This window comes from Portunus trituberculatus, chromosome 15 (assembly GCF_017591435.1).
Source record: "Portunus trituberculatus isolate SZX2019 chromosome 15, ASM1759143v1, whole genome shotgun sequence".
Lineage (NCBI taxonomy): Eukaryota > Metazoa > Arthropoda > Malacostraca > Decapoda > Portunidae > Portunus > Portunus trituberculatus.
Window position 1 is genome coordinate 6,158,629 of NC_059269.1, and position 27,221 is coordinate 6,185,849.

A 27,221-nucleotide genomic window follows, 5' to 3' on the forward strand; every position below is an offset into this window, starting at 1 on the left:
TAATGATAGTGATACGATTACTGCTACTACTACTACTACTACTACTACTACTACTCTATTTTTACTACTTTTTTACTAGCCCCACCACCACCACCATCGTCATCACCATCTGGATAATTGTTACCATTACAGCGTGGCAAGCAGCAGCAGTGCAAGTAATACAAAGTGATAACAGAAACACTTACGGCGGTGATGATGGTGGTGGTGGTGGTGGCTGTGGTCTGCAGGAATATCGACCTACTTAGTCTGCAAATTCTACAACATCGCTGTCATAGTTTCACATCAGTAGCTGCTCATACCTTTAACCCTGGACACACACACACACACACACACACACACACACACACACACACACACACACACACACACACACACACACACACACACACACACACACACACACACACACACACACACTATTCATTTCCCCATGGAGCAGATGTCAATAACCAATATAAAAAAAAAAAAAACTCAACGAAAAACAGCAAATAAAATCTTGGTCGCCAAATACCACACACGGTTCGACTCAAGTCCTACGTATTATTATTTCCTTCCGATTGAGTTTATGGGGCCAATAGGAGGTAAATACTGCATCACTAAGCTCACTTACTTTGTCACCGTTGGGAGCGTGCCTTTACGACAGTGACTCGGCTCCTCCAGGTCGAGATTCAGTGGGGTAATTGATACGAACTATAAACGCTGATTACTATTTTGATTCGGGAGAAATTAATGTAATGAAGTATTTAAATGAGCTCATCTAAAATTCGCTTATGTCATCGTAATTTGCTGAGATTCGTTCTTGTAATGGTGTAAGTAATAGCAGTAGTGGTAGTGGTAGTAGTAGTAGTAGTAGTAGTAGTAGTAGTAGTAGTAGTAGTAGTAGTAGTAGTGTAATAGAGGTTGCGATAAAATTACTAGTTTTTATTGTTATTGTTGGGAGTAATTGGCAGCAGCAGCAGCAGCAGTAGCAGTAGCAGTTGTTGTAGTAGTAGTAGCAGTAGCAGTAGTAGCAGTTGTAGTAATAAAAGCAGTAGTAGTAGTAGTAGTAGTAGTAGCAGCAGTAGCAGCAGTAGCAGTAGCAGTAGCAGCAGTAGCAGTAGTAGCAGCAGTGGTAGTAGTAGTAGTAGTAGTAGTAGTAGTAGTAGTAGTAGTAGTAGTAGTAGTAGTAGTAGTAGTAGTAGTAGTAGTAGTAGCAGCAGTAGTAGTAGTAGTAGTAGTAGTAGTAGTAGTAGTAGTAGTAGTAGTAGTAGTAGTAGTAGAAGCGGTGGCGGCGGTTCACAATTTTCAAAACTCCCACACACTGAACTGCATCGTGTTCGGTCATCGGAGGAACAAAAACCATGGCTGGTGTTTGATTCTTTCCCTGTGGTCGACACCTGGCGTTCGTTTTCTTTCTACTGGTTGTGATGCCTCGACCTGTTACAATTTCTGCATAAAAAAACGTGTTTGTCTGGGGGTTTCCAGTAGTACCTTCGCTGCTGTTGTGGCTGGACTCCTTGTCGCTGTGGTAGAAAAAATGCAGAATAGGAGGAAAATTAGTAGTAATAGCAGTAGTAATAGTAGTAGTAGTAGTAGTGGTGGTGGTGGAGGTAGTTATTGTTCTTGTTTTTATAAGTGTCGTTGTTGTTGCTCTTAATCCTTTGCCTAAAAGCTACTTATATCTATTTCTATCATATTTTATTTATACTCATACTTGGCTAAGGGATTATTGAGAAACGTTTTCAGTCCATTATCAAGCCCTAAACCAAGACACGAGCACCGGGCTATTGATGCTATTACTTGAACGGCTTGTGGCTGGAAGGGAAAGAGGAGGAGGAGGAGGAGGAGGAGGAGGAAGAGGAAAGGAGGAGGAAGAGGAGAAGGAAGAAGAATATTAGAAAAAGGAGATGGAGGAGGAAAATATAAAGAAACAACAACAACGACAAAAACACCAACAATAAAAACAACAATAACAACAACAACAAGATATGAAAAGAAAGAGGAGGAGGAAGAGAAGAGGAATGAAAAGGAGGAGGAGTAGGAGCACGAGGAAGGGGAGGAAGACCAAGGAAGAGGAAGGAAAATAGAAAAAAGACAAGATAAAACTGGAGAACAAGAACGAGGAGTGAAAGGAGGAGGAAGAGGAAGAGGAGGAGGAGGAGAAAAAAAGAAGCAGAAGGAGGAAGAAGAGGAGAAAGAGGAGGAGGAGGCTGCATGATCTACAACTTTCTTTCTTTCTCATTTTTTTTTTCAAGAGTAAAACGCTCAGCTCGACTTTTGCAGGGTGCCATGTCGCCTCAGCCCTTGGGAAACTGTCGAGGGCTGGCGTCCGTGTTGGGGCTGTCTCGGGGACGTTAGGGAATGGGGAGGAACTACCTAAGCGATCAGAAAGTAAGGGCGTGCTCAGGGAAGGGACTAGTGGTGGTGGTGGTGGTGGTGGTGGTGGCTGGAACACAGGGAAGCTTCATCCAGAACATCAAAAAGTCCATTAGCAGCAAAACAGAAAGGAAAGTGAAAGGGATAAAACAACTCACCAATATTTGTCTTGGCTTTATTTTGCTTTACTTTTTCTCATTCTTTCTCACTTGCTCTTGTTAGTATTATTGGTTTTACTTACTTTTTTCCTCAGTTTTGTGTTTTTGTTAGTATCGTGGTGTTTCTCTCTCTCTCTCTCTCTCTCTCTCTCTCTCTCTCTCTCTCTCTCTCTCTCTCTCTCTCTCTCTCTCTCAGCGTTCACTCAATACTGTCAGTGGGATTCTGCATAACGTATCATTGTATTACCAGTGAAAACAATGACTGGAAATTCCTCGTGTCCTCGCGAAAAAGGAAACTTCAGCAAGCAAAATGGTGACATTGTCTGGACGAAGGAAAATTTCCCCTACCGTAAACAAATGCCAAATTTTTGAGCCGGGGAAACGAAAATGTGAAATATGACTGCAAAACCTTCGAATGGAAAGCGAAAAAATAAAAGAGTGCGTTTCACGTTGAAGACTTTCGTGTTGCAATCAGGTAAAGTCAAAAGTTTTTCCTACAAAGCAACAACGAGTCTCCAAATAAAACTAATACACAGACGGGATTTATTTTCTCTTTCAAGTTTGCTCTCGTAAGGATATAAAAGAAGATTTTCCAGTAGTAGTTGAGCGGTAGGAACAATTCTGATCGCTGCACACACACACACACACACACACACACACACACACACACACACGAACTTTTAGAAATGATGCGACAAATTTACTCTCCGACAAAAGGCTGACGAAATATAACTCATGAAATACTAAGAAAAATTACCAAGAAAGAATAGCGGTAATGGATAGCCCTAAAATATAAAGGTTTTTGTCAATATAGAGACAACACAATTATATATATTTCGTTCATCCTCAACTACAAAAAAGTCCAGAATCGAAAGAGGACAAAAAAGTAGAGAAAAATTAGAGGAGTGAGAGAAATAAGAGAGGTGATCAGGAAATATTCTTACGTAATAATATAGAAAGAAGGTAACGAGAAACAAAAGACAATCTACACAAGGCAGTTACTAAACACTTAAAAAATTATCGTCCGTCATCAAACATCTAAATATCTTATCTAACTAAACAAGCCATTATTTGTTAACTCGATAGGTTCTTCAATAGTTTATTCCTCCCATATTTTACCTATCAAATTTCATGTTAGAGAATATAGCCCTCTTCATAAAACAATCTGATAATTTTCCTCTTAACCCCTTTAGTACTGGGACCCATTTTTACCTTGAGATTTGTGTGCGATTAGACTATTTTCTTGACATTAGGAAGGGTCTATGGAAGGCAGAAGTTAAATGGCCACAGACTTCACTATTTTAAATCCCCACGTAAGTTTCTGAAGCTGTATAAAATCGCCATATAGTAACCAGAATGAATATGGAAACGCGTCATGGTACAGAGGGGGAGGGGGATAATAGGTTCTTGCCAAGTTTTTTCCTTCTATCTTCTGCCCTGTTTACTTCAGGAAATACAATACCTCTGCTACAACCTCCATTCTCTTGCCACATAAGCATTGATAATTATGTACTCGTATATGCATTCCTTTCCCGATATTTTGCAGTGAAGACCTTGACCTAAAATTCTAAACATTCATATTTATTTTTACTACTGGTATTTCGATGCCCTTAATGAAAGATAGATACACAGTTTTGGACTTGTTTAATTAAATCTTTCAGAGGTTTATCGATAATTTACTTAGCTGTGGAATGAAAGGCCAACCTGATACTTTATTTGTTATTCTATATGATTTTCTTTCCTCTCTCTCTCTCTCTCTCTCTCTCTCTCTCTCTCTCTCTCTCTCTCTCTCTCTCTCTCTCTCTCTCTCTCTCTCTCTCTCTCTCTCTACAACACTCACAAAACTAAATAAATAACAATAGCAACACCGTTTTCTCTTCATTTATTTCACCTATATATTCAGGATTCTCGGATTTTTCACTACAAACTTTGCTGCAATATTTTTCATTTGCCTACCACTCCCACTATTACTGTCGCTATCATCATCTCTATTATTACTACCACTTATACCATTATCATTACACCTATCACCTTCACCACCACCACAGTCACCTCCTCTACCACCGTTACCCAACAAACAGACAACCACAGCTCTAATTACCTCTGTTGTTTCTCTGGCTTGATTCTTGTAGTTAACCTTGTTACTATATTATAACCTTCTTTCTATTATTCAACCTCTCATATCACTGCACTATTACAATTACATCACCACCAATGCTGTATAATCTTCTTAATAACATAGAGTCAACCGTACTACTTCCACCATAACTATTTCATCACCACCATTATCAACAACAGTTAGAACAGAAGCATAGACGTCACATCAACAACTGCCAATCAGCCAGTTTATTCTGCAGCAGCATCACTATCATCAACACCACAATCACCACCACCACTGCCCCACTATAACTACTTCTACCATACCATATAAATTATTAAGCGCTTTTTCATGACTGTTTCTCTTGTTGATGATGTAGAAATTTTGTTAATCTGCCACCAAAACCGTAAAAACATTCCTAAAATCTTGTGTAACTTAACTTACACTGCAGCCTAAAAGTTCTCAGTGTGCGAGCAAAGTAGCATTTCAGAATATGATCTCAAGGCTCCGTGTCTCTGATGTAGGTCGTCTGTCACAGAGGCCACACCAGGAGCAGGCGAGAAGAACAAGCAGCTTTTCCTTCCTTCCTGAATTTATGCCCCAGATCAAAACATCGCTTAAGTTTGTTTTAAATTCCAGCTGTGTAGGTATACCGATTTTTTCCTTACCAACGGTGTTTTTTTTCTTTTGGTGTGTGTGTGTGTGTGTGTGTGTGTGTGTGTGTGTGTGTGTGTGTGTGTGTGTGTGTGTGTGTGTGTGTGTGTGTGTGTGTGTGTGTGTGTGATTTTTTTTTCTTTGTGTGTGTCCCGTCTTTGTTTTCTCATTTGTTTTCTCACTGTGTGTGTGTGTGTGTGTGTGTGTGTGTGTGTGTGTGTGTGTGTGTGTGTGTGTGTGTGTGTGTGTGTGTGTGTGTGTGTGTGTGTGATTTTTTTCTTTGTGTGTGTCCGTCTTTGTTTTCTCATTTGTTTCTCACTGTGTGTGTGTGTGTGTGTGTGTGTGTGTGTGTGTGTGTGTGTGTGTGTGTGTGTGTGTGTGTGTGTGTGTGTGTGTGTGTGTGTGTGTGTGTGTGTGTGTGTGTCAGCATTTGTGCTCCAACTCACACACACACACACACACACACACACACACACACACACACACACACACACACACACACACACACACACACACACACACACACACACACACACACACACACACACCACTGCACTTATATCATTCCATCTCGTTACAGAACAGTTGGTGGTTTAAGTAATTCTGGCTTGGAGGAAATAACACGTTTATGCGAGTCATCCCAGGAGAAAAAGGAACGTGTTGATGTAATTCTCACAAAGAGGAATTGTCGTCTTTGTTGTGTCAGTGCAATTCGTCTCTCTTCTGAGGAACATCGAGAGACACTAATGAGACCTTCAGATCCTTCAGGTCGTGTGGGGAACCATCAGTTGTCTCACGGGTTCTTGGTTTGCTTGCTTTATGTCCTTAGTGGTTCTTGAATATCCCTGCGCAGTGGGTCTCCTTTTATTAAAATGATTAGTTCGGTGAATCCTCGATTATGAGTTCATTTCCCTTCTGTCTTAGTTGTTCAGTTTAAAGTTGTTTGTAGGCAGTAATATTCTTAAATTATTATGGCATTATTTATTAGAGAGTCTCTTAGTTACTATTTAAATATTCATCCAAGTAGGGGGCGCGCCATACTCTGGAGCCAAGAGGACATGAGAGTGTCATACTACTGCAATTACTGCTACTACTACCACTTCTATTACTACTACTACTACTACTACTACTACTACTACTAATAATAATAATAATAATAATAATAATAATAATAATAATAATAATAATAATAAACTTACAATTCTAAATATAACTTTACTTTTAATTTCTAAGTCTACACTTTTCCTGTTTTTCCAACCTGCGCATCGCCATAAAGTGTTGTCATATGGAGCGTCGCCCTAACTCGGTAAGAGCACCTTTTATTTAGCACGACTTTCCATATAAACCTTTGCTTGTACGTTGCTACAAACATATGTGACAGAATAACGGCGTGCTGCTGTGTGTCCAGAAACTCCATGAAAAAGTTAGAAATATGACCCATGTATGGGATAAAGGGTGAGGAGGAGTGCTAAAAGTGCGGCTGAAATATCTTCATTTTCTTTCCCTTGCTCCCCTCGCCATCCACTCACCTTCCCCTCCGCCCCTCTCCCACCTCCTCCTTCTTTGTTTAACGAGATATTATTAAAAAAATCCCATGAAAAAATGTGTTATTAATTAAAGGAACAGTGATAGCGTCAGTACCAAATCAGATCAAATAGACGAGAAATTAAATGAAAGGATAAAGAAAGAAAAGAAAAGAAAACTCCCTGATTTTTTTTCATGTATCTGTGCAGTCTTCTAATTTTATTATCTGAAAAAGCTAATGAATAAATAACATCATGGAATGTATTAAAAACACTAATGAAGTTTAGTCTCCCACACTTTTTACGTCTTATTATACAAGCGAAAACATTTATTGCACCTGCCGGTCATCCAAGCCTTACATTGTGAGTTCCCGGACCTTGTGTGCCTGGGAGGCCATGGCAGGCTGCTCGTGTAAACAATAGGAGATACGAGAATAAAAAGAAATTGGATATCAAATTGGATGGTAGACGATTGAAATATGCGTAGTCTCGATAGTAAGGTGCACTACAGAGTGAGGAGCTGTAAGGAGCGAGTACACTGAGTTATGAGTATAGATAATCAGGAAAAATATAGATGGGAAATATAAGGTAGGAAATAGCAACATAGTAATTTGTTTATAAATATAGATGTGAATGACTGCAATAGACTGATTCATCAAGGTGTTAATGAAGAATTAGAATATTTAAGTGAAAACAATTAAGGTGAAGTTATGGAAAAGAAATTATTGATCTAAATAGCACAAGAAAACTTCCTCGAACAAATTAACAAACTTAGAATAAGATTACATTACAAAAAAAAAAAAATACGAATCTTCAAGTTCTAAACAGGAATGGAGAAGGAAATACTCAGAGAAGAAGGAAAGGAAGGTGGAAGGAAGGAACGAAGGAAGGAAGGAAAGAAGTAAAAAGCAAGAATGACAGGAAAGAAGGAAGGAAAAGAAGAAGCAAGAATGACAAGAAAGAAAGAAGGAAAGGAAGGAGCAAGAATGACAGAAAGGAAGGAAAGGAGGAAGCAAGAATGACAGGAAGGAAATGAAGAAGCAAGAATGACAGGAGAAAAAGGAAGAAGCAAGAAAGACAGGAAGGAAGGAAAAGAGGAAGCAAGAATGACAAGAAAGAGAGAAGAAAAAGAAGAAACAAAAAGACAGGAAAAAAGGAAAGAAGGAAGCAAGAATGACAGAAAGGAAGGAAAGGAAGAAACAAATAAGACAGGAAGGAAGGAAAAGAAAGAAGTAAGAAAGAAAACCTGTACCGGAAAAGTAAACAAGGCTGAACTACTTTTAACTTATTTTATGGTCGCGTATCCAAAATGCAATTCCTTATTATGTGTCTGAGCTGCATTCACTCGCATGTCCTCAAAAGAAGAAGGTAACATCTCCTTAATAACGTGTGATTATATTTAATTACTTCCTTCTCCCTTATACAATTGATTATGGATTACATTTGCTTATCTTGTTTTAACACTCCGCGCTAATGAAGACCAAGTGATACGAGAGCGGTTTCTACTCTTTTGAAACAGGAAAGTAAGAAATCAGTGACGACAGGCGACGGGATAAGATTGTAGTAATGAATGTGAGAGAAGATAAGGAACGATATTCTCAAACATCTCTTTTCGTATCGATTTCTTTGTATTAAGGTGATTTTTAAGAATATTTTCACGGTTCTAGTGATAGTTTATGTACTCGTTAATGTCATCTTTGTTAAATTATTTCACTCATTTGCAAGCCTAGATATCTGTGAAACTGTTCTGCTTTTGTTAATGTAATATTTCTGATGTGATCTTTTAACATATTTCTTATTAACGTAATTTACTTTCAACTACTGTATCCTCATTTAAAGACCAAACTCTGATTTACCTTGTATCTTTCACCGTGGCATGTCTTTACGTGATAAATTGATCCGGTCATGAATTTTGTCATTAATATGTCTTTTCTATGATAGACAGAAAAAGAAAACAATTATGTTGGATGAATTGTGCTAAAAGCTGTTTCAGAGTATTATCATCGTTAATGGTTTATACCAGCAATGAAACCTAATACTTTGTGAGCTCAGGTACTTAAGTTACTTTATTTTATAGTGTCATAGATCAGAGGCTAGATCTTCATTAATCTCTCTCTCTCTCTCTCTCTCTCTCTCTCTCTCTCTCTCTCTCTCTCTCTCTCTCTCTCTCTCTCTCTCTCTCTCTCTCTCTCTCTCTCTCTCTCTCTCTCTCTCTCTCTCTCTCTAGCACGTAACTTTACTAGTTTAGGGTTGTATGAATATAGAAAATAGATAAACATGATTTTCGTCTACTTTCTTTTAACCTGCCTTTTCATCTTCCGCCTTGTCTTATCTTTGGTTTTGCTGAAGTCTGCGACAATGTATCTGCTAAATGTTTTACTGAAGGTTTCATGTATCATAATTTTCCTTCATTATCTATTGCTCCAGGGACTTACTCTCTTGTGGAAGGAGATATTAATAGCACTCTGATCTTTCCCTCGCGAATTCAAGCTGTGAACCCTTAATTGGATTTTTGCTCCTCCAGATTCATGCAAATTGCGAGTACTGGCTGGCTGCTGTAATGAACTAGCGCACGTGCGAAAGTTTGGTCAACTATTTTGTGAAAACATGAATGGTACATAGGAATGAATGCCTAAGTCTGGATGCATATATGTAGAAATGTATGCGTCTTTATGTGTATGAATATATGAATGTATATATGTATGTACGAGTATGTCTATGTGTGCATTAATATATATTTATGTCTATCCGTCTACCTATTTATCTGTCTATCTATTTGTTTTTATATCTCCCTTCTATTTATATATCTATCAATCTACTTCATGTGTGTGTGTGTGTGTGTGTGTGTGTGTGTGTGTGTGTGTGTGTGTGTGTGTGTGTGTGTGTGTGTGTGTGTTTGTGTGTGTGTGCGTGCGTGCGCGCGGCTGTGTATGTGAGCGTACTGGTGCATGTATGCATGTATACATGTATGCATGTATAGAAAAGTTCCCTGGATTGCAACGCGAGCAGCTTTTATAACGGAGACTTGATTCAGAGCACGAATGATTTTTTCTTTTTCTCTTTTTTTGTTGTAAAAATATGTGAGGCTTATTAAATGCTTCAGGAATATCATATTTTCCCCTTTGATCGAGAGCAATTTGCGTGCTGCTGCTGTAGGGAATGTGGCGCATTGTGTATATTTTTTAACTGTACAGTTTGACACCAGGTAAAGTTACACAGAAAATCATAACAAAAAAATAAATTAGAAAGTGTTTTTATAAACATAGTAGCAGTTGCCAATTCCGTGTAGCTGAAGTGGGGGAAGAGCGGTGGCAAAGCGTGGAAATAGCCGTATAGGATTGCGTGGAGGTGAATGGTGGTCATGGTAGTGGTGGTGGTGTGTGGGTTTTGGGGTGAGCATGTGGTGAAGGTCTATTGCTCAGCGTACTTACATACACACACATACACAGATGATACAGTTGTAGTCAAAAGTTAAATCATTTTCTACTTACATTCCCATTGTTCTTTTGGTTTTATCTTAATCTTAAGTCCTCTGATTTGCTAATAGTCTCCTTACCAAACCTTAATATTGGTACATTTTAAGTAGATCAAAGGATTTAAGACTGATGGGAGGGGAGTATAGGAACAGTGTTGGCTTAATTTTCGTAAGTGAAAGATACATAAAACCTCATCTCGGGTGCCTCCATTAATTTACCACAGCAGGCGACTTGTCTTCGCTTTACTTCTTTCTTATATCCTTTGAAATAGATTAAGACAATAGTAATAATCACGTTTCTTATCGCTCTAACAAGATGTCACGTCAATTGATGCCACAAAGCATTTAATCATTTTGCTGCTAAATGTTATAACTTCTCTGACTCAATAAATGGATTTGCTACAAGTTTACAGGATAACTTCAAATGCACCACTGATACCAAAAAGAATAACAAAAAATGAACATTTAATTGCCTATAATATTATACACACACACACACACACACACACACACACACACACACACACACACACACACACACACACACACACATATCCTCAGTAGTTCAGGGTTACTCAAAACGAAGTAAAACAAGAGTCTTACAATCCTGAACAGCCAGAAAAGTAAAGTTATCCTGCCGATCCCTTTGGCGAAGTTGTGAGGACTATTCGTCACGGGTGAGACTTCTCCATCCGCACATTCGGGGTGATGCCGACTCGTGTTGTAGGCGAGGCTTTGGGTACCGCGGCAGCAAATACGGCCGTCTCGTAAAGATACTCGTATAACTCGTGCTCGTCTTGGGTTTCGGTGGGTGGTGAGTGGCAGGCAGCTTCCCGCCGTCCTCTGCCTGGTGGTGATGTGGTGGTGGTGGTCGCCGTTCCGTGGATACATGACGAAATTGAACCACAGGACATTGCAGCAAAGAGAAATAGTGAATGGAGAATGGCTTGTAGGAGGAGAAGGAGGAGATAACAAGGGATGTAGTAGCTGGAAAAGAAGGTAGAGGAGGAAGAGGAACATGAGATAAAACAGGAAGGTGTAGCAGGTGGAAGAGAAGATGGAGGAGGAAATGGATAAAAGGGAGGGAAGAAGAGAGGTAATAGAGGAAGAATGAAGGGAGACAAAAGATGCGGAGGAAGGGAAGTAGAGAAGGAGGAAGAGAAGGGTAAATGGTGGGTAAAAAGAGAAGGAAGGGGTGGAGGTAGAAGAAAAACAGCAAAAGGAGTCATATAACTTGGTAGGTAAGGCAAGGGAGGGAGGTTTGTAGAATAGGAGGATAGGTTATGAAAAGGTAGAGCTGTGTTGTACATGAAAAAATCTGTCGAAGGAAGATATTGTAGTTGTACACAGTCAAATGTAATACCTGAACCAGCATATCTTACCCAGAGCTGAATTATCAACACATCGCGATTGAAGTTGACGAGTTGCAGGAAATTTACTGGAGAATTCCCAAAAAGACCGCAAATTCCTAGAATATGAAATATTTATGTTCGAGAGAGAGAGAGAGAGAAGCCTTGCGTTAATAATATAAAGTTTTCACACAACAATAGTATTCTGAAAAGAGTAATGTTTATTGAGTCCTATATCACGTCACAAAGGTCAAACACAAGTGACTGTAATATCTGTGCAAATTCGCTGGTTAAAATTATTATGCTTTTATTTATCAGAGTTCGCGCTACCTTTTTTTTCTTCCTTTGTTTATTTTACATATATGTTTATTGAAGGTCATGTAATGTGCTTTTCCATACGTAGCCAAAGATTTGCTACATATGTGATCGGTTAATTGAAATGCGCAAAGTGACGTTTTGTTATATATTAGATACCTGCGTTAACAAATGTGTTTTCATATTTTTCATCGTTCTGTAGCAATATGTTTCTGTATCTCCCCGGATCCAATAGTAATATATTTTTGTATTTCCTAGCGTGCGTTCATAGCCATGTCACTGCCTTCACTGGGGAGACGGTGACGTAGTGGATGTGGTGAGAGTGGGTTCGGGCAAACGTTCACGCGTAGGTTTGAATCCCACCACACACCGTTTCAAAACTATGCCATTTGTCGAGTGGTTTAAAGTTACCTACATGTCACCATGATACACAGATTCTAGGTGGTTACACCAAAGATGCATTTGGGTAGTGATATGGGCTCTAATATAGGTACCATTATAAATAAAATTGCCTGCGCCTTTAATGGGCGGAAGCTGAACAGCGCTTCCAACACAGTCTTCAAGCATGCTTACAAACGCTATAGGCCATAACATTAAGAAAATAAATAGATAAATAAAAAATAAATGTTTCTGTTTTTCCAACACTTAGTAGTATCTTATTCTTTGGGAAGTAATGTTCTACTTGCTTTTGTTTTATTTCTTGTTGAGTTTTCTTCTGTTGTCTTAGCGAGTTTTCTCTTAGTTATTACTGTGAAGGTGATAGGATTTACAAGCATCGTGACCACCTCCTCCTGAGTTTCTTCCTCCCCTTCTCTCTTCCTCTTCGGAATTAATCAGAGTTCCATCAAGCAAGCGTTCATTGTCTAGATTCTCCCGTGAACAAAGAACCTCTTAATTAATTTGTAAGGCTCGAAGCGCTGAGTGACGCTGCTTTCCGCGCCACACGTCTGATTCTGATGCCCCTGACAAGACCTCAACTGAGTGACCCGACAACTTAACCATGCCGGAAGTTGCCTCATGGTTTCCGCCTTCTTTCTACTCGCTCCGCTAACGTACCTTCACTTAAAAGGGTAGCGTTTCAAGCTGAAAGTAACGCTGAAGACCCTCCCATCCCTGTCGTCACTCCCCTCCCCACATGCTCTTCAAGCCCTCGACTCCTTTAACCAGCAAGCGAAAGAGAATACCTGCTTTAGGCCACATCTCGTGATATGTTATTCCAGCGAGGCTAAAAAAAACTTGGTATCAACTTTTTTTTGTGTATCTGTGATATAAAAATAGTGAAATTTAATCAAATATTTTTAACGCCACTTTTGTGTGCATGATTTTTATCTTCAAATAAGTTCATAGTCAGGTATCAGTGTTATTAAAATAAATATTCCGTTCCGTCCATGAAGAGGAACGCACCTTTAATTAAAAAGATTATTATGGATATGTAAATTATTAAATAGTTTACGTTCACTATACCTAATAACGTAAATTCTATCGATTTTGCTGTAATGTTTTCATTAAATATTTGTTAAAAACGTGACAGGCAATAACAGAACATAATTAGACTGAATACATCCTGTCATAAACGTTCCAGAAAAAACGCCGGAAGCTCTCCCCGGAATTAGAAAGTTGGCAGTGACTTAATATCTTATCTTGATATCGTATTACACTTCACAAAAACTTTGCAATGAAAAAGCAAAGCGCCAAATTAAAGTTTACAATTATCATGCAAAATACTGTTTTCCACTAAAGAAAAGGAAAAAGAGAAAAAATGCATGTAAAACACTCCTTCAATTTCAAGTTTAATGCATACCAAATTATCAAAATGAGTTTATGAAAAGTTATATAGCAATGTTTTTTTTTTTCTATTTTTCTTTTTTTTTTGCTCATGGTTGCAAGTCAATACCGCCAACGCTGGTCAAACAAGAGTAAGGTATTGATGCTCCCGCTGCAGTAGTGGTCGGCGTGAGGGTGTTAGAAATGGCCCGAGGTATTGGATGCTATCGGTTAACGTGTTGCTTTTTATGCGTTGGTGGAATTCTTGCTGAAATTTTGCGCTTATACTGGATAGCTTAACTGAAGTATATATATTTACTGGTAGACTTCAGGAGACACACACACACACACACACACACACACACACACACACACACACACACACACACACACACACACACACACACACACACACACACACACACACACACACACACACACACACACACACACACACATTATGGATGAAGACAAGAAGATAGATTTTTTAATAAGCACACTTGTATTAATGATTGATTTTTAAATACTTGAATGGGAAAGGTTAGTGTAAGTACTTTTCAACCTATAATATCACAGTTATAATAAAGTCAGACACCAGAGATGAAGATGTTTTTGAGAAATATCTTTTTGAGAGGATATGAAACTCGAAATTCGCCGCAACACACGCACAAAAAGTAGTTTCTAGGAAGTCATTATAACAACGGACAATACAGTACACGGCAGAAGTACACACATGGTCAATAATCGAGCAACATTCTGCCCCCATTTTTACATTAACCCTTTCCGATAACCTAACGCCTTCTCGTCTCGTATACTGACTCTCTCCTTACGAAACCTGACTTGTAATTGATAGTTTCCAGACCAGGACACTTAATACCGAGGAAAAACGGTGAACTTATTACATGTGAGAAAATAAGAATGTTATATAGCTTTTATATGAAGTCTGCAATGGAGAGCTGGAGTCACTGGGTAGGTAGCAGGCATCTGGCATCCACTCGTGCCTGGGAGCTGGTGCAAGTCGGAGCGCCAGGTGGGCCAGGAGCTACAGGTGGCTCGCTCTCCTCACGTACGTATTGTTCTGGCGTGTTCCCAGTAATTTTCCGCGCTTTTAACCATCGAATCTTTCCTTTGTTCCCTTTCTCTCTCAAATGCAGACAGGCGAAAAGCTGGACTGTTTTCTATTCCCATCCTGCTTAAGGAAGGCAATACCCCGCGTGAGCTGTCTGGGAAGTGTAAAAGAAAAAAAATGGTTCCATCTTATACGAATTCCGCTAGAGTAAAACTCAGGCAGGATATTACTGGGTTATTTTTAAAAAGCTATAGGTTTATAGATAGATAGATAGATGAATAGATAGATGGATAGACAGATAAAAAGACATATGCAGTAAAGGTTGTATATTGCATGTATCATTCTTTTAAGATAACAAGAAAAAAATTTCAGCGTTTTCATAGGAAACAGAGAATCCAATATCATTCACTTTTATAGAAACAGGAAAATAAAATTAAGCAACACTCAATTATCTAACCGTACTACTTGTGACCTTTATTATCAAGACTATTTTTTCAATTGGAAGGAACAAATACTTCATAAAACCCATAAGTCTAGGATTTGCTGAATGAGGATAGAAATATTGAATAGAAAAAGAGATTACTCGTGGCTGTTGAAAATGCATCAGTGAATTCCATGATGATTTGACGATGAGAGATTAAAGCTGCATCAGATTATCGCCGTGTTCTGTTATCGCGCGTCTGGCACAGTGGCAGAGATTGACTGGCTGGCCATTCATGCTCCCACCTGCTCTTTATTATAGGGGAGGAGATGACGAGTGTGAGGTGCCGGCTCGTCGTTGTAAAAATTATGTGCGTGTGCGTCATTATGATCAAAGTGGAGGTTCTTTATTTCCACCTGACGGGGTACTGTGCGTATTATTCTGGTGGTGATTGTTAGCAGCATTAGTGTTGTTGATGTTATTTTTTTTTTATTTTTGTTGTTTTGTTATTGTTTTCAGTAGTAGTAGAGTAGTAGTAGTAGTAGTAGTAGTAGTAGTAGTATAGTAGTAGTAGTAGTAGTAGCAGTAGCAGTAGTAGTGATAGTAGTAGTAATTGTTGTTGTTGCTGCTGTCGTTTTGTCGTTGTTGTTGAAGTAGTAGTAGTAGTAGAAGTAGTAACAGTAGTAATAGTAGTAGTAGTAATAGTAGTAGTAGTAGTAATAGTAGTAGCAGTAGTAATAGTAGTAGTAGTAGTAATAGTAGTAGTAGTAATAGTAGTAGTAGTAGTAGTGTTTTTCCTGCACATGTAATATAAGAAAAAATAGATAAAAAGAATAAGACAAACCAGTTTTTCGTGTGTCTCCCCTTCTCTCATTCTTAGTGCTATATCAGTCATATAAACTGATCTTCATAGTCCGTAGTGATGAAGCTTTATCCAGCGGGAGGAGAGATTAGCAAGAGCCGCCCAATTACTGGTGATAACGCTGAGTGGGAGCTGCACAATTACACTCTTAATTTAATCTTTATATTTCATGACGATTACTAGTCTACCTTCCTTAATGCATTTACTGATACTATTAAAAACAATGGAGCAGCAAGACACATTCATTAGTACATTTGCAATTACTGAAATTAAAGTGAATATCAAGACGCGAGATAAACAGGAAATAAATGTCCCAGAGATAAGTATACTCGAGATACTGAGAAATTAAGGTCAGTTGGAGGCACTTGATCACCAAATGGACTCCCAGGGCTGACTGCGATCTCTTAATCCTTTGATATATCCTTGTAGAGCTAGAGACTGGTCCCCCCCCTCTCTCTCTCTCTCTCTCTCTCTCTCTCTCTCTCTCTCTCTCTCTCTCTCTCTCTCTCTCTCTCTCTCTCTCTCTCTCTCTCTCTCTCTCTCTCTCATACCTATAACCAAGAAATAAATAGACTAACATACATCTACACACACACACACACACACACACACACACACACACACACACACACACACACACACACACACACACACACACACACACACACACACACACACACACTGTACACTGACACACTAACAAACACACACAGACAGACACACAGACGGAGCATCGCGTGTATGGATACTGGGATTACCATTTAATCCTCAGGTCAGAATAGCTAGGACTCCCATTCTAGAGCCCCAGTACCTCTTCAGCCCCCTCCTGCGTCCTCCTCTACCCTCCTCGCCCCTTCATCCAGTGTGCCGGCCCCCGTGATGGGCGGCAGACAGCCCTTCACGTCACCCTTCGCTGGGATTGGCTTCTCTTCTAAGTCTCTTGAAAATTGAGCAACTATAAAGTACGAAGGAATAACCAGGAAACACGTTGAATAATTCCTTGCTGGTACATTCCACGTTTTCTTCTCCCTCCTTTACCGAGTTGTTTCTGCTAAAGTGGATTTGTTCATGCTGTGTTGTAAGTTATTAATGGAAGGAATATTAAGTAATGTTTTTTTTTTCTTCAATGATTAGTGGTGTTTATATTTTTTTATTACATTTCTTCACTTGTTTATTGTTTGTTTGTTTTTGTGTGTGTGTGTTATGGTGTGGTGAGTTTTTAATGCAAGGAAAATTAACTAATAGTATTTTGTATTAGTAAAGGAGATATTTTTTTCAGATTTTTTATTACGTATATTTCTTTCCCTCTTACTCTCGTAACAACATCGTTTCAGTAGCCAAAAATGATATATTTTTCATATGTATTGTAACGAGTTTTTATTTTTTTTAATGCAAGACAAATTAAGTGATTTTTTTTTCTAGCAAAGTAATAACAATTTTTTTATCATATCTATTGATTTTATTCTCCTCAGAGCGTGGTTTCAGTAGAGGAAAGTAGGACTCTAAAAAACTCTTACGGTTTCTCCTTTGCACTTGTCCTGTCTGAATTTTGTACGTACCGTGAGAAAAGATTCAGGCAAGGAGACTATACCGGCGTTAGGTGTGTGTGTGTGTGTGGGAATGTGTTTGAGTGGAAGTGGGTGTGTATTTTTTAGTGTCACCCATCACAATACACACAAATATACATCAATTTCACACATTCACATTATGAGTTCAAGTTTGTAGTCATCTTTTGCTCTAAGAAGTGAAAAGCTTATTATGCACTGGTCATTTTGTACAGTAAGTAGTTTATGATGATTTAGTTAAGGTTTGTTTTGATAATATTCCATGTAAGACAGGACTGATGTGTAAGATTGGCAAGTCTGGCGTTTTTTTTATTTATTTACTTGCTTGTTTGTTTTATTTGTTCTACGTTGGTTTTATACATTACATATTAGCATTTTTTCTAATAATGATTCTTAGATATAGTAAAGTATTATCATTACTGTTAGCAGTACTAGAAGAAGCAGTAGTAGTAGTAGTAGTAGCAGAAATAGTAGCACTAGTAGTAGTAGTAGTAGTAGTAGTAGTAGTAGTAGTAGTAGTAGTAGTAGTAGTAGTAGTAGTAGTAGTAGTAGTAGTAGTAGTAGTAGTTGTAATATTGATGATGACAGTTTGAACCAATAGTAGGTTTTTAAGCCACAGCAACAACAATAATACAAGTCATAAAAGTGATAGTAACAGGAATCGTAATGCTTATAATACTAGCTGTTTACATAAGCAAACTTTTATTTTACCATAACGTGTCCTGGAATCCTTTAATGACCTGAGAGTTTTCCTGCTTATTTTTCTGCATATATTTAAACAAGAGGTGTTTAGACCCGCAACTATCGAGAGATACTAGTGGTGAATTTCAAATCATAAGAAATAAACATTTTTAACACAGAAATTCACCAGTGTATGAAATGCAGAATCTACATAGCATTGCAAAACCCACTCTGGGGACTTAATCTTTGGTGGCCTCTTAGAACACAGGCCGCCACGACAATTTAAAGCGTCCAAACACGAACCAGAGAGAGAGAGAGAGAGAGAGAGGTGTGTGTGTGTGTGTGTGTGTGTGTGTGTGTGCGTATGTGCGTGTGTTTAGGTAGGCGTCGTTCGTGCTTCGCGTGTTTCCAGAGAGGGCCCCTGCCTGGGACGTATAAAGATAATGAACACCGGGACATTCCAGGGTAATTGTGACCAGCTTGCTCCTCCCCTTTCCTCCACACTGCTATGTCCTGTACTCTGAAACGCTTTGCTCTTTACTCACGACTATTTTCAAAGGTCACAGAAATGATAAGCCAGGTTCTCAAAGTGTTACCGCGTTTGATAATGTAGAAAACCCATTAATATGTTACTAGAGCCATAAAAACAGTCATAAAACACTTGTCACTTCAATTAATAGAAGCTTCTGAATGTAGTGGAAGTGACCAGCAGAGGCGAGTTTTCAAGAGTATTAATCCTGTTAGTAATTTAGAAATCTCATTAATCTGTTACTGGAACCGTAAGACCATCCTTGGAATTACGTGGCACTTCAACTAATAGAAGCTTCTGAATATAGTGGATATGCAGCGCGGAACTGTTACAGAATATGAACCTATGCACTGAAAGCTGAGAGAGTGTGCTGCCTGGTATTCTATTCTTGAGTCTCCTATCTGTGTTCCCTCCTTCACCCATCACCGTGGCAGCCTGCATCGCCCCTCGTTCATCTAGGTAATGAGGGGGGTGGCGAGTTCTCAGGGGGTTACTTGGGAGGTTTATAAAAAATGCCTGGAAAAAAAACGGGGAGGGAGGATGAATGGCGCCCACGACAACGACGACAATGACTAGGAGAGGAGGGTGAAAAATATAAGGAAAGACGTGAAGAAGAATGAAAATGGGTAGTAATAAATAGGCAGAGGATGGTGGGAGTTAAGTGATAGTAGTAGTAAGGTTGAGAGAGAGAGAGAGAGAGAGAGAGAGAGAGAGAGAGAGAGAGAGAGAGAGAGAGAGAGAGAGGGGAGGAACAAGTTATTATTTTACCAACGGAGGGAAGAGAAGAAAAATAAATGTCTCTCTCTCTCTCTCTCTCTCTCTCTCTCTCTCTCTCTCTCTCTCATGTGTTATTTTTCTCTTGTTTCTCTTGCATGTCCCTTATGTGTTGTATATTTGCATGTCTGTCTGTTTGTCTATCTGTTTCTCTGTTCGTCTGTCTCTGTGTGTTTTCTTTCTTCTCTGATCCATCTTACAATACAAGTCTTTGATCGGACAACAAATAGAAGAGGTTATATAGTCTCTCTCTCTCTCTCTCTCTCTCTCTCTCTCTCTCTCTATATATATATATATATATATATCTCTCTCTCTCTCTCTCTCTCTCTCTCTCTCTCTCTCTCTCTCTCTCTCTCTCTCTCTCTCTCTCTCTCTCTCTCTCTCTCTCTCTCTCTCTCTCTCTCTCTCTCTCTCTCTCTCTCTCTCTCTCTCTCTCTCTCTCTCTCTCTCTCTCTCTCTCTCTCTCTCTCTCTCTCTCTCTCTCTCTCTCTCTCGGCTTTGTTCAAACTTTTGTATTATTAAACGACAAGCTACCCATAACCAGTATTTTTTTTTATTAAGACGCATCAGCTAAAACGAATGAATTTTCCCTTGAGAAGCACAGTGAAGAGCAAAAGTTAGTCAAGCGATTAGAAAAAAACACTAAGAGGATTACGAACAACGGAGTAAATTACAATAATGTGATCCGTCCTCACTGAGAAGCAGCAGTGCGTTGAAACTCAAGTATGAATAGACGTCGTGGGAGAATTCAGCCGCTTAGAAATGTGCCCTGTTAAAGTAAAATTAGGCGGTAAAAGTTTAGACTACAATGATGAAACAACAGTAGAAGTTAATTAAAAGAGTCATGGATTAGTTGTTATCTTTTTTTCTGTCTGTGTTTGAATTATTTTGGGTTACAGCAATGAAGAAGCTCGTGTCATGTCATCATTAGCAGTCAGAGGGTTAATGGAGACAATCGCCATGAGAATAATACTTACCTTTCTTTGCCTCCTCGAATTAGGGACACATCCTTGGCATTCGCTTCCGTATAGAGGCTAAATGCAAACCATCCTGTTTAGACAATAGAGTTCTGTTTGACCTGCATTTGTATGGAAATTACGTAACCCCTCCATCTCTCTCTCTCTCTCTCTCTCTCTCTCTCTCTCTCTCTCTCTCTCTCTCTCTCTCTCTCTCTCTCTCTCTCTCTCTCTCTCTCTCTCTCTCTCTCTCTCTCTCTCTCTCTCTCTCTCTCTCTCTCTCTCTCTCTCTCTCTCTCTCTCTCATCCTCTCCTAGGTTGTTCTTTGTCAACAGCTGGAATATTAGTACCGAGAACGGCCTGTGTGTGTGCAGTCGTTGTGTGCATAGGAAAGTTTTACCGTCTGTCCCCGGTGCAAAGGTTTATCGCGCGGGAGCATAAGTTGAATAGATTGTAAAATGAATTGTATCCTTTGTGATATGTTGCGTTTGGTATGTGTGTGTGTGTGTGTGTGTGTGTGTGTGTGTGTGTGTGTGTTTCCCGCGATGAAATATTTTACATCCTTCTGGAAATGTTGAGCTGTTGTGATGTTCGATAAGTATACACCAGCACCGAATGTTGTGTAGCGCATTGCAAGGATCTTTTGTTTCCGATACTTGTGCTTAAAAAGAATCGTTGCAAAGAAAAATTCAGTTAGTGCAACGTGAAAAAGGCCACCAGGTATTGCTAACTAGCGAAGGGAAATGAAACACAACGAGTGCTTTCAGTTTCATTCCTTTTCAAATACATTTTCCAGAAATATAAACAATAGTGAAATATTTTCCTGTTATCAAAAATACTTCACAAATTTCTCTCCCAAAAACTGTGTTCGGTGAATATAAAGCATTATTGTAATTGGTAAATGTAAGTTTTTGCATAGAAAGAAAAATCTACTTCGATGAAATACACACACACACACACACACACACACACACACACACACACACACACACACACACACACACACACACACACACACACACACACACACACACACACACACACACACACACACACACACACACACACACACACACACACAGATGTTTGTAGATGTATGTCGACCTGTCTATTTATTTCTTGATTATAAGTATGAGGTGTGTATGAGAGAGAGAGAGAGAGAGAGAGAGAGAGAGAGAGAGAGAGAGAGAGAGAGAGAGAGAGAGAGATTGCTTACGTAAGTGTGAAACAGAAGATCCTCCTAATCTTCCTCAAGAGTCGTAGAAGTGAACCAATCTTTGCTGTGTTATACGAATTTTTTCTGTCATCCCTCCACTTATACTCTCTTCCCCATTGATCCGGATATCCTGTCAATTCGTCACCAGCACCAAAATCATGAGGTTGCTTCGTATGTTTCTTATTCATTGGCGTTCATGTGTACTTTAAGAATTCCAACATTTGTTTTTCCATTATTCTGTGAGTAAGTCGTAACTTCACCTCTATTCAGTAAACAGGTTTCCTAATTTTGTAACCACGTGTCATAGTTGTGAACACCAGATGGCCGCAGATTTCTAGTTTCAGATGTTTTCAATAGAAGCGTCTTGAGATGTGGCTGTGCATATCAAGTACTTTTATGTTATCCTCTATAGCCGTTTCATCACATTGTACTATTCTCATCCTTATTTCATTATGCATTTAGGTCTCTCTCTCTCTCTCTCTCTCTCTCTCTCTCTCTCTCTCTCTCTCTCTCTCTCTCTCTCTCTCTCTCTCTCTCTCTCTCTCTCTCTCTCTCTCTCTCTCTCTCTCTCTCTCTCTCTCTCTCTCTCTCTCTCTCTCTCTCTCTCTCCATATATCAATGTCTGTCTATCGGTCTTCCAGTTCATCCATCCATCCATTCGTCCCCTTGCACTAGGAGTAGCAGGAACAGGAGCTGATATTGCATTGTTGTAGTATTGCTGTGCACGGTACGTCTGGAAGTGTCAGTCATGTAGTAAAAAGAAAAAAGAAAAGTCGGTCCCACATGCAACACTGGGGACGAAATTGCAGTTCCTTTATCACCACCACCACCACTAACATCCCCAACAACATTCCTTCCACAGCCACGGCTGCTGATGCACCAGCCTCAACACTTTGCTCAATATTAAGCAACAGCCGAGATGGTGTTTTGTCCCAGCTTACCTGCCGGGTGATGGACGGCACTGCCAGACTCAATGTTACTCTCGCGTGTGGCGGCCAGCTGGTGCAGAGGCGAGGAGCGCGCGTCCCGCCAGCTGGCCGCCTGCTCAGTCTTTTTTTTCTCTCTCTCCTTTTTTAATCCAGCCTCCCAGAATGTGTAGGGCGGCTACGTTGTGCGGGTTGGGAAGGAAGTGGTGTGTGTGTGTGTGTGTGTGTGTGTGTGTGTGTGTGTGTGTGTGTGTGTGTGTGTGTGTGTACGCGCGCTACTTGTGAGTATGTGTGTCGTGCATGTCTGCCTCGGCCCACACACGTACACGAACCTGTGTGTGTGTGTGTGTGTGTGTGTGTGTGTGTGTGTGTGTGTGTGTGTGTGTGTGTGTGTGTGTGTGTGTGTGTGTCTTTTTTTTTTCTTTTAGGTTCTTTCACCCGTATAACGACCCTCCTATCCGATACTTTCTTCCTCTCGGAAACACCATTACTCCTTCCTTCACTCTGCTGCACACTCCATCCCACCCTGCCGCCTCAGCCCACCTGTCCTATCCCTACTTGACCTTTCCTGCTTCTCACTCCCCGTCTCCCTTCTCCTCCGGACGAACCCTAGCCCGACTCACACCGCCAGTGACAACACAACAGCAGGGGCCGGGGGACGTGCCTGGTGCTACCTCAAGCCATCTCTGCGTATGGGAGGCACAGAGGACGTGAGCAACAGCTACGTGCCGTAATTACATTTTTCTTGTCATAACTCAAGTCTCGTCTCGGCAGACTTTCAAAAACTTATTTTAACTTTACAAACTTTCCCTCGTTGGCAGCGGCAACAGTGATATCTCTCAGAAGTGGCAGCTTGATATATAATATTACACGTATATTATGGCAACTGTGATATATGTGCGTATATTATGCATCCCTCACCATCCATCCAAACACTCAAACATGCACATGCACTCGTATAATTATGTAGAAATATAAATCTGTAGGTATGGTTTCACAGTATAAAAGGTTACTGTTTTCATTCTATCCCTCTTCAGCAAAGACCCACACGTAACACAATAAAAGTAACGCGAATTTTCAGAACGAATATTTATATGCAAACTGGAATTTAAACCCCTACCAGGATATCAAGCCAGCAACGCTTATGAAGCCTTTAATTAAGTTCACGTGTACATGCAAGTTTTTTTTTTCAATTATTCGATATTAGATATTAGAATGAGGATGTGCAGCAGACTGGCAAAGCTGATTATTCTTTTTTCCTTTTATATAACTCTCTAATCACGGAGTTGCTGAAGGAAATGTTCTTATTGGCATATATGATAATAATGCCGAGAGAAAAGTCCATTTTAGTCTCATATTTACTCGGACATTTTATGAAAAAGGCGACGAGTCTACAAGTTAAAGGTTACAGTCTCTCTCTCTCTCTCTCTCTCTCTCTCTCTCTCTCTCTCTCTCTCTCTCTCTCTCTCTCTCTCTCTCTCTCTCTCTCTCTCTCTCTCTCTCTCTCTCTCTCTATCTATCTATCTATCTATCTATCTATCTATCTATCTATCTATCTATCTCACACACACACACACACACACACACACACACACACACACACACACACACACACACACACACACACAGAAAGAGAAAAGCGTGCATGCATACACGTGCACTCATGTGTGGAAGTCTTCTTCAGGGAGAGAGAGAGAGAGAGAGAGAGAGAGAGAGAGAGAGAGAGAGAGAGAGAGAGAGAGAGAGAGATTTACAACCACCCATGGCTAGTGCGGCAAAAATATCGTCAACTTTTCTAAATACATTTTTGACCAACGCTGAAAGTCTTTATTTCTTTGCTAACTTGTATAAAGAATCTCACAAATTAGCGCACAGGTTATCACAAATTTATTGCTCACATAGCGACCCGAAAAAAAAGACTCCCATATGAAATAATAATCGTGTAACTTTAACGCCTTTTATTTCTTTTATTTGAATCACACACACACACACACACACACACACACACACACACACACACACACACACACACACACACACACACACACACACACACACACACACACACAGCATTTTAATAGCCTTAGCATAAGAATATTAGGTGTGCTTTATATTTATAATCAGATTAGCCAGTGCGTGGAAAATAGATATTATAACAGGATATTTTTAAGTGTGTGGAATGACCAGCACCTCTTTCGCTGTGATGACATTATTCCGTAAAGCTTCAAGATCGTGTATTTTACGGCGCGAAATATCAATCTTAAATTCCGTCGCGACAGATGGGCCCACAAATTATTCAGGCAAACTCGTGAAAATGGTTGCCGGAAGGTGTACCGACGAAAAAATATGTCAGGGAATTTAGTGAGATTGTAAAGATGAAACGTAAAACTTTTCCCTTGAACCACGTGACACATTGGGTGGTTTGGGGACTCGTGTCTTATGGAATATTACAAACTTTACGAACACTATTGCGATTTGTTGTACTCCTTCTGACGACCTTGGAGGCACGAGTGATATTAACCAGCAACGAGAAAGAAGCAAAACAGTAAATCTGATAAACTATAAACAACTCTTCCAACTAATTTGTCAACCCACTGCAAACCTTGATCTTTGTAAACTTTTTTTATTTTATTTTAAACACCAGCCACTATGAAGCATTAATAACAAATAGAAAACAATCAAGCTTTAGAATAAAAACCCCAATAACAACAACACAACATGTCACAACGATTACAAACATCAAAACACTCGAAAATCAGTAAAGAAAGTCATGAAAACAACTGATAGTAGCGATAACAACACACTGAAGGCTGTATATGGACTTCGCGTGCGTGCGACGGAAGCATAACTTTTGATTCAAAGTGTATCTTACCTGCAGTCGCCAGGCAGCAACACACCAGGAGAAGCACCAGCACACGCGGCAAGACCATCTCGGCACACGGAGGCACTATTACAGTACGGCGCGGGTGGGAGGCATCGTCACGTGTACCAAAGTCAATGTACGCACGCACGGGGCCGGCGACAACGTGCCCCATTACTTGTCCCCTTGTGCTCCCTTTAGTCTGGGCATAGGATTCAGGAGGACGCGAACCACTCTTATGTATGTTAAGAATTACACGCGGACTTATCACTGGCTAATTAAGACAAACTAAAAAAAATAAGTAAATAAGAATTACAACTTAAGAAATCATAAGTTTCCGTATATGCAAAAACTGCCGGTAACGAACACTTCACAAAGAGGAGTAAGACGCAATTGCACTAAGGCGATGATTGAGAAAGATAGACGCGACAAACCGGTTCTGTTTACATCAGCCTTGAGTGAGCGAGTCAAGGACGAGTTAGTGGAGAGCGACCGTGTCCTCGCGCGACTACGACCAACAAAACACTGGCTGGCTCGCGCCTAAGTGCCAGTCTCCTCCTCGCTTCCCCCGCGCTCTCCTGCGTCCTCTTGTCACCGCCGCGTTATCCTCCACTCTTCTCGCGCATAAGCAGGACGCCAGCCACAGTTATTATTTCCCTGTGTGTATAATAGCAAGAAATGTAAATGAATATTGTAAATTGACCACCGTAGAGCCATGATTATCTCGGTCCTTCATCGCGACATAACAAGTAAAGAATAAAGAAAACACATAAATGACTAAATAAATACTAATCAAATAAGATCCGTTCCAAAATACTATTCATCGGATTCCATATTCAACACACAATCATGAAGAGGAAAGTAAAAACATAATGATACTAGCAATAACAATCCACAGTAGCGACAGGCCTTCCATCGCTACCATTGTCTCAAGAAATGGCACATTTGCATGACCTAACAAAGCAGTGGGACGAGAGGCGGACAGCCACGCCTGCACGGCCCACCAGCCTTAACATGGGAACGAGTACGCCTAACTGCGGCGACCACTGCACACGTCCCTACTTAAGGTCAACGAGACTGGCACTCTTTGACACAAGGATGGCGTTGTGTAGAGGGAATGCCACTATGTGGATGAGACGGCGCTTTGTGAACGAGACGGCTCTGTGTGGACGGGAATGGCACTATGTGGACAGAACGACACTTTGTAAACGAGACGGTACTGTGTGGACGGGAATAGCACTTTGGACGGAATGGCACTATGTTGCCGGGATGGCACTGTGGATGGGATGGCACTATGTTGACAGAATGACACTGTGGACAGGATGGCACTGTGTTTATGGGATGACATTGTGGATAGAATGGATCTGTGTGGATGGGATGGCAATGTGGAGGAGATGGCACTGTGGGGATGAGATGGCACTGTGGACAGGATGGTACTGTGGACAGGATGACACTTTTGGACGGGATGGCACTGTGTGGATAGGATGACACTGTGTGAACTGGATAGCACTGTAAACAGAATGGCACTATGCTAAGTCCTGAAATCGGCAGTAGAATTCGTAAGATTATTCAGGCGTTTTTCCTTCCTTTCATTTTTTTTTTTTTTTTTCACTTAAATCTTCTTCCCTAATCCTCTACAAACTTCAAAAGCAAACTCTACTGCCGCGTAGA

The 27,221-nt window shown here is 40.1% G+C and overlaps 1 protein-coding gene across 1 annotated transcript in view; it reads right to left on the bottom strand.

Moving 5' to 3' along the window:
* The window catches only part of LOC123503953 (Down syndrome cell adhesion molecule-like protein Dscam2), a gene marked incomplete at its 3' end in the record, with an annotated part of 474,494 nt that extends 448,440 nt beyond the window's left edge, over nt 1-26,054 (bottom strand). The window contains exon 1 of the mRNA XM_045254079.1: nt 25,563-26,054. Coding sequence (XP_045110014.1) covers nt 25,563-25,725 — 163 coding nt within the window. The remainder of the gene's footprint in view (nt 1-25,562) is intronic.
* Nucleotides 26,055-27,221: the final 1,167 nt, after the last annotated feature.